At 30.4% G+C, this 8,455-nt stretch overlaps 1 protein-coding gene across 1 annotated transcript; it reads right to left on the reverse strand.

Annotated features, from left to right (window-relative positions):
- Positions 1-3,219: 3,219 nt before the first annotated feature.
- Positions 3,220-5,244, reverse strand: LOC106655906 (mite allergen Der p 3-like). The gene is made up of 4 exons (XM_014376506.1): positions 5,193-5,244; positions 4,546-4,813; positions 3,476-3,773; positions 3,220-3,387 (listed from the first exon to the last, which is right to left on the reverse strand). Exons 1-4 carry the CDS (start codon positions 5,242-5,244, stop codon positions 3,220-3,222), a joined length of 786 nt encoding a protein of 261 aa, XP_014231992.1.
- Positions 5,245-8,455: the final 3,211 nt, after the last annotated feature.

Here is an 8,455-nt window from a genome sequence, read left to right on the forward strand (position 1 = left end):
TTTCATTATGAATATTTTCCATTTTAAGAATTGTTTTTCGCGGTAAAATTGTTAAATTAATAAAAAAATGTTTTGTAATTTTACTTTTCTTTGAATCTTTAAGTTATGATTCGGCAATGAAAGCCAATAATTCAAATTTAAAATTAAATCTAAAAAATGATTGAAAATGAATAATGGTATTGAAAGATTTTAACAATAAGATTTTATTTTCATCCTTTTTTTTCTGGGACTATCGGCCTCATCAGAAAAACTAAAAAACAAAGTATGCGTTTTACAAATGATCTTATTTGAAATATACACTTTTGATGGTGAAAATTATATCGATTAAAAATAGACATAAATTGTAATTAATGATTGTTGGTAAAATATCACAATACTTGTCTTAATTAATTATTGTTTTCAACATAAGAAAATATACAAGTAGACCCCACGAAGATGTCATATTATAGATGTTTGCTTGTGGATTAGCGTATTACATGGGCATGATCGGAGAATTCTGTAATGTAAATTAAGAATTTCGAATACCTCAACGGCACGCATTATTTTCCTGATCAATAATAACTGTTCTATGGTACTTGTTGTTCTAAAGAAAATTTAACCTCCATTTTAAGCTGTGTAACTGGCTCAATTTTTAAACTTACATGAAGGGGGCCGTACTTTTCAAGCTATTCTACGTACCTGATACGTACGGGCACGCTTTAGTGCGACGCAGCGTTTACTTTCTCGTAAGTGAGGGCCAATGGTAAGTGGCCACAGAAGTTGCATTTTTGAGAAATCCTTTTTTTTTCCTTGTAATGTACAATTCTCGGTGGTTAAAATTTTACGAAGGAGCTACTTCGTAGAAAGCTTGCGACTTAGTTGATATTTGAGATGGCTGATTTTAAAGTGGCGAAAAGAAGTTATTTTATTTTGTCGTGTATGTTTAGAAATACGAATTTGGTGCTATTAATTTATATAAATTATCAATTAACTTATCTTTCATACATTATCATCAACAATATGTTAAGACTTGAAGCATTTCTACTACGGCCTCGAGTTTTGCAAAATCAATTTCCTTTGCACCCATTGATGGGCGCAGTGATGAATGCATAAATTCATAACTTAATATATTCATAAATATGTAAATTTTTCGCTGATGCCTTTTTATTCAACTAGAAGCCGTTTCTTTGTTATAGCGTACAATAGAAAACACTTGAAATCTTTACTGAATGCTTCAATTTTATATTTGATGATTATTTAAAATGCTAAGTATAAAATCAAAAGTTTTTTTTTTCCAAGTTATAGTTTATTCTCGCAACGTAATTTTGTTTTGTAAATTATACTCCAAATGACTTATTCTACGTAAAGTTTTTATGAACTCGCATCCGAACAATTTTTTGTCGAGATGCTTAATGAAGTATACTCAAATTATATTTACATATGCAAAAAAAACAGTTTTTTTGCAGTGAGTGAAACGGTTTGGAACACATGTATATTTTAAAATGACCGCAACGACTTGAAATTAGTAAATTAAATCGCATTCGTTAGGAGTATTTCAAAATAAATCATTTTGCTTTTTTTAATTAATTTTAATTCCAGACGCGATCATGCTAGTATCAAAATATTAAATTAATTATTTCTCTTACATTTTCAATATTTTTTCCGAAAATAAAAAATTTATACTTTTCTAAAGTTTTTAATTTAATGAAACTTTCAATTTAATTTCAGAAAAAAACAACATATTTTAATATCTTACCTCGAAATTCGAGATTAAGGATCAGTTTCGATTCAAAAAACGTTGCCAAAGATGAATGATGAGCGGAAAAAGTATTGCAATACAGACTACAAAACTCACACTTTGGTATAAAAAAGGCAATTTTTTATGTCCAATCAAAATATTGTCCTTTTAACTAAACCTTTTGGTTACAATAACAGAAAGCTTATAATACAGTATATTTAAGTTAGTTTTATGTCACTGTAGTTTGAGTTCATGTGATAAAATATTTTTTTGTGCGCATTACAATTTTTCTTTCCGTATGGAAATTAAAATGTTGTAAATTTTGTCAAATGAAGAAAAATCAATGGAGCCATTATTGTAGAGTTCAAAAAAAATAGAGTAAATATCTCGTTCACACTCACAAATAGATGCAACATATACAGAAAAAAAGTGAGATATGAATCGATGACAAAACCCTCGAAAAGAAAATAAGGCAGCTCGCATTTTGCGATTTGATGTACCCGGGCGAATAGCTTTTCTGTCTGGGCTGTATTATAGTTAACGAGGTATACAATTTTAGCGCGGAAACATGGCGCGTGTTGCCGCTGCCACTGCTGCTATTGCTGATGCAGAGGGAGCAAAAATGAGAGGCAGCGAGAGGGAGAGAGATTCGCTGCCACCCTGCGCCAGTCACGGTAAGCGAAGTGTGGTACGGTACTAGTCGGAGTATCGTTATCATTTAATTTTGCTCTTTCGTCTTGAGCTCGTGTGAGTGGGAGTGTATATGGTGGTTTGCGTTAACGTTCATGTTGAGAGGGAGTACAAGTGAGGTGTACACCACGAATGATTCATGAATAAAGATTTTTCGGAATCATCGTATGTGTGCACTCGCTACTCCAACTTATGAATAAGGGTAAATGTTTTTATACTAGCTTCCTTTGGAAGCAAAAAAATTTGTATATTTTAAATTTATAACCCATTATGAGGCATCTAAATTTTTTTCTTAGTCAGCAATAAGACGAATCAATACTAATTTTTTTGATTACTACAAGATAAAAAATGGAGCCAATTCTTTGGCAAAGAGAACATCCATTATTGATGAATTAGTAATAAATCTTTAATTGAAACTGATAAAAAGAAGGTGTGCAGAGGGTACATTGCATTCTGGGTACATCCCTAATGATGATTCGAACTCCGCCAGAAGACTGAGAAGGCTGATATTCAGATATTTGTTGAAAATAATTCTAGTTTATATAAATGTAAACGAAATTGGTACATATTTTAATGCCTGGTTCAAAATCTTTTTTTCGAGCTTATCACAAAGCTTTTTCTACGAGGAAGCAAAAGAGTAGTTAGATATACTACATAAAAATTAACCTTAATCAGTTGAAAATAATTTTGAGACAATAATCTTTAGTTTAAAGTAATCATTGAACTCAATATATTTTTTTTAATTTCATAATAAACTATCTTATATACAGTTTTACACATGTAATAAAAACTATAAATAAAATTAAAATTGATTAATTATTAGCTAATGTCGATGTTATCCAATCAAGGTATGGTTTGACTTTTACATTCACAGAAGGTGCTCCTTCGACGCCGCAAGGATCGCTCCACCAAGAAGCCAATCCAACAAGCTCGAAAGTTTTGTTTTTTCTCATTCTCATTACTGGATTTCCACCATCTTTCTGTTGAATGTAATTTATTTATAAGATTAATTGGCAGTTCACTCTTGCTTCTATTTTTTTTTTAAATTTAGAAAAAGCTCGAACTTACTTTACAAGTTGTCACACCATCTAATCCTTTGGTACAAAAATCATTAGGATGTAATGATGGATTTTGATAAACAACTGCAAGAAGATCCATGCATGAATCATCATCAATAATTGTCATCGTTGTTTTGTATAGTTCTTGCGATGCACCATTTCCCACTGGGTCTACCCCACCCCAACCAGAAATGGTAACATTTTCGCCGACTATAAGATGTTCACCAGATATTTCGATTGGCTGAACTTGAGAATTGAACCCTAAAGGCTCTTTAAGTTTTATCAAAGCAATATCGTGATTCTTTTTGCTGAAAATAAAAGTCTCATTTAGATCGAATTTAAAAAAATCAAATCTTTTTCGTGGGCATATAATAAAATCGATGAGTTATGTAAATTAATGATACTGATAAGGCTACAAGAAATAAAATGTGTCATATGTTGCTTATATCAGTTGCATTTGTTTTATGTGTTATGCGTTAAATGTAAAATTCCTTTTTTTAGATATGAACACTCTTATTTAAAGTTCTATCAATATTTGTACAAATTTGAATCAAAGTGGCTTTATACATTATACATAGTTTAAAATGAACATTTCAATTAATGAATACCTTATTAACATTATTTTTTATTTATTGACAAGAAAATAGGTTCAACTTTGCATTGCCAAAAAATATTTTATTAATAATAAAACTAAAGACATAAAAGAAAAATAGAATTATGATTATTTCTATCATTTAACTAGGGTAATAATCATATATTTGCTCGATATTGTGCAACCAAAGTTGTTACTAATAATTGTTGTACATCGAATTGTCAAAAATAGGAAACATGGAAAATGTTTGATTCTTTTGATTCTCATTTGAATAAAACCATAATAGATTAAAATATATAATATATTTACGTCTTTAAAAATCACCAAATCGTATAAGAAAAAGGCATTGCTTTCACAATGTTATCAGCCTTTTTGATAAATAGCATGAAATCTTGCCTCGTGGATTGAGACTATTTTTACGCTAAGATTATTTTTTGCATCGATAACTGTTTTTATTTATTGTTGTAAAATTTTAAACAATACTTTACCTGTTTTGATCTGCGTAAAGAAATATTGTTTCGACCGAAGCCACGTAGCTACTTTTCGTGTTATCGAGACCGAGTTGCCCCGCTTTAACAAAAAGACCTTCTGAAAAATCGGCTGTACAATGAGCAGCTGTCAAAATCCAATACTCGTTCAAAATATTTCCACTACAAACATGTTTAGCTTCGAATCCAGGATCTTTAAATATTGCTACTAAATGAGGAAATTCATGGTCTACGACTTTTTCTCCAAGATTGATACCTTGGGCAGTGACTAAAAAAGTTAAACATTTCATATTGAGCGATTATGATATTCATCTGACTGATTTTATAAATATAGTTAATGAATGTATATCAATGTATTATTTTTTATTTTTAAATAATTACAAAAACCAAATTAAATATAAAAATTTTCAAACGCGATTTTCGAGATTCCAATAAAAAAATTTGTTTGATGAGCTACATACATAATCAGAAAAAAAATGAAGAAATTCATATATTTTTTTCGACAAATGACAATCTCACAAAATGCGTTTAAAAATGTAAATAATTAGTAAATGACACTAAGAATAGATGAATTGATACTTGAAATGAGAAAATTAAGATACAGTAAAATGTTCAGCTCAATAGTATTTCTTTCAATTTAAATGTACACTTGCCCATGAAAAATGTCACTACGAAGCACTGAATGATGGATTGTTCCATTTTTATGCTTAGTTTGAAAACTAATGATAAAATGATGTACAACAATACTGTCTTATATATCTGCCAAAATCCAATACCGATATCTTGATAGTGCTCTTATCGAGCGATTATTTTTGGCCTGAGTTGAGCATGGCACCTAATGTGCAAAAATGATTAAATCACGTTTTAATCAAGCCACAAATATTTATATTTGTATTCGTACATCAATTAATGTCCCAAATTTAAAGTCTATAATCACTGAAAGAAGTTGAGCATTATTTTTAAAAATGTTGAGTAAAATTACGTTACAAAAATGTATTCGTATATGAAAATCTACTTAAACAAACATTATATGTGCCAAGAAGCTTAACATGTATGACGTAAATATAAAAATTGCAAAAAAATTTTTACTCGAAATTAAGTATTCAGAATAGTTTATTAGCTAGATAAAATTTGTATACAGCTATACATGAGGCAGTACTTTGAAAATTACCGACGGTACAGCTGCTGCCATCTTTCAGAAATTAAAGTAAGTAAAACGCTGATTGCATTTTACACATACCTATAGCATTGATTATGCTTTGATAATAAATATCATGAGCCAATAATTATTCTAAAAAATTTAATCAGGCTTATGTAGTTTATGTAATGTTTTTAACACTAAATATATTTTAATATTTACGGTCTATGTAATGTAGTTAACATTATTTAAGATAAAAATATGATAAATTTATATGTCAATATAAATAAAACAGCGATAAAGGCGGTGCCAAAGTCAAATTTATTAAAACAGACGGTGGACGAGAGTGCGTAATCACACACTACCTCGTCACCTAGTCGACGTTTCGCCGACCACTTTGTCGGCCTCTTTAGTCCTGAAGAGGCCGACAAAGTGGTCGGCGAAACGTCGACTAGGTGACGAGGTAGTGTGTGATTACGCACTCTCGTCCACCGTCTGTTTTAATAAATTTGACTTTGGCACCGCCTTTATCGCTGTTTTATTTATATTGACATTTACCAAAAAGGCGCTACAATTTTATCATGATAAATTTATAATTAATAAATGCTTCCTGATATACAATTTTGTTGCAACGACATTTTTAATAGAAATTTTACATTATTCTCAAAATTGAAACGAATTAATTTAAAATCAACCAAGGAACTCAAGTAGCCAATTTTTCAAATAAACTGTATTTTCAACACCTTCGAAGTTCAATATTTCAAATCAAATAAAAATGTTTATATTAATCTGAACAGTGTATTTATGTAGAAAGAAAATAATACAATATACAAGCTTGAGAGAAAAGAAGCAACAGTATAGTGGCGCTTTGCCCTGATGAAGTTATGACAACGTCGAGTGGCTAAGCAGAGAAGCTGTTTTATGTATACATATGTATTCAGAGGTGCGGATTAAAGAACAGACGATCAGTTAGAAGCGATGACTTGTGATTTCGAACAGCCCCGTGAATGCTTATAGTTTCTCTCGAATCTAAAGCACGACACGTTCCATACGTGCATTTTTTTAGCCTCCACGACAACGCGCACCAAGCGGGCCATGGGTGGTCTTTCAATGAGAAAAGAGTTTTCATTTGCAATGGACATGATAATTGCATACTTGAATATTCTCGTCTGGTTATAAAAGAAAAGAATTGACAAAACTTGCAATACTGTTGTTGCAGCATTGCCTGCCACTTTCGTCGAAATATGAACTTGTTGTTACCCAGTGCGTTTAGTAAATTATGAGTAAATGATTGCTTGTCGTATTATTAGCGATGAATACCGAAGAAATAATCGGAAATCGGTTAATGGTTGATTTTGAATGTATACAACGCATAATTAAAGTAATCATTTTAATAAATGACAGGAACTGATCACTAAACGTCAACCGAGACATCAAATTATAACTAACTTAAATATTACATTCTTCTGACTTGTTTTCCCAGGCAAAATAGCAACAGATGTATTAATGATCATGTTTCGTTCCCGCCACCTGAAGTGGAATTTAAAATAATTACTAATTGAATCTGAAATATCAAATTTGCCCACGCTTTCTATTATTATGAAGTATTTACATCTACGTGAGTTGATAAAAATAACGTCAAGTTTCGCGTGAAATCATTTCTTGTTGTTTAAAGTATCTGTAAAGATAAAACGAAAATAGTAATCAATTGTGATTTGCTATGATTGGAAGATCATAGCGATGATCTTTATGATAATTGAAAGTGTAAACATCGTTAAAAATATTGTATATTAATTGAATAAGCTCAACGTTCACAAAACATTTCATTATGACTAATTCAAGTTTTTAAAATCAATTTTTTTCATTTACTTGAGTTATGCGTTATACATATGATTTACCAAACATAGCTACTGAATAGTTCGGTTAATTTATTTCTTATTATTAAAATTATGTCAGGTATAATTCCTACTCTCATTTTGTCCGAGAGTATTGATATACGTTAAAACTAGGTAGCTTATTTAATTTAGTCTCTAAATAAACACTTTTCATTCATGAATTTCTTCGATTATATTTGACGAGTCACACTTTATAATTTACTTACTGAAAGAATAACAGTCAGAGTTCTTCCCACTCATGAGAAAATAGCTGTATTGCCATTTTAAGTGTGCTTTCTCATCTCAGCTCAATCGGCAAACATTTCAAAAAACTATGGCCAATTGTTTTGTCGTGGGATTTGAATACTGTAGAAATGTCTCGCTGAACGAAATTGCGCGGATATAAAGAATTATATGGTAAGATTAAAAAGTAAATTTATAAGTGCATCATTTTATGAAATCATTCATATAAATATATGTTCCACGACTACATTATTGCTTATTCTCATCTAAATTTTATAATCCTTGGCAATCTATAGATCGAATAACTGCAACAGTCATGAAGTTTTTAGAACGGGGTTTTGAATTTCTTTCGATTTCTAAGAAACTTCTTACTTGATTTTTATGCTTCCGGGCTCGATGCAGCCCTTTGTTTTCTTTAAGTTTACTTCATAGTCGCGTCAAAAAGTATTCATAGTTTCTAACAAGTTCTTTGTTGAAATTGTCCAATCGTGAAGAAAATCAAGAAAATTGCAAAATGTATCTGTTTAACATTATAGATGTAATTTCTTATTATTCCTTTTCAAAATGAACTAATTTTTTATCAAAATCTTCTATATTGTCACGGGGAACCGTTATTATTATTTACGTTATTATTCACCCTCTCCTATCCCCCACG

Source organism: Trichogramma pretiosum, unplaced genomic scaffold (assembly GCF_000599845.2).
Source record: "Trichogramma pretiosum strain Unisexual culture from Peru unplaced genomic scaffold, Tpre_2.0 scaffold54, whole genome shotgun sequence".
NCBI lineage: Eukaryota > Metazoa > Arthropoda > Insecta > Hymenoptera > Trichogrammatidae > Trichogramma > Trichogramma pretiosum.

Excerpts from the sequence above, each read along its gene's own strand:
- LOC106655906 (XM_014376506.1), bottom strand. The coding sequence starts at position 5,244 with ATGGAACAATCCATCATTCAGTGCTTCGTAGTGACATTTTTCATGGGC. Across the intron at positions 4,814-5,192 it reads GACATTTTTCATGGGCAAGT|TCACTGCCCAAGGTATCAAT; the intron begins GTACATTTAAAT and ends TAACTTTTTTAG. Across the intron at positions 3,774-4,545 it reads CTTTACGCAGATCAAAACAG|CAAAAAGAATCACGATATTG; the intron begins GTAAAGTATTGT and ends TTTTATTTTCAG.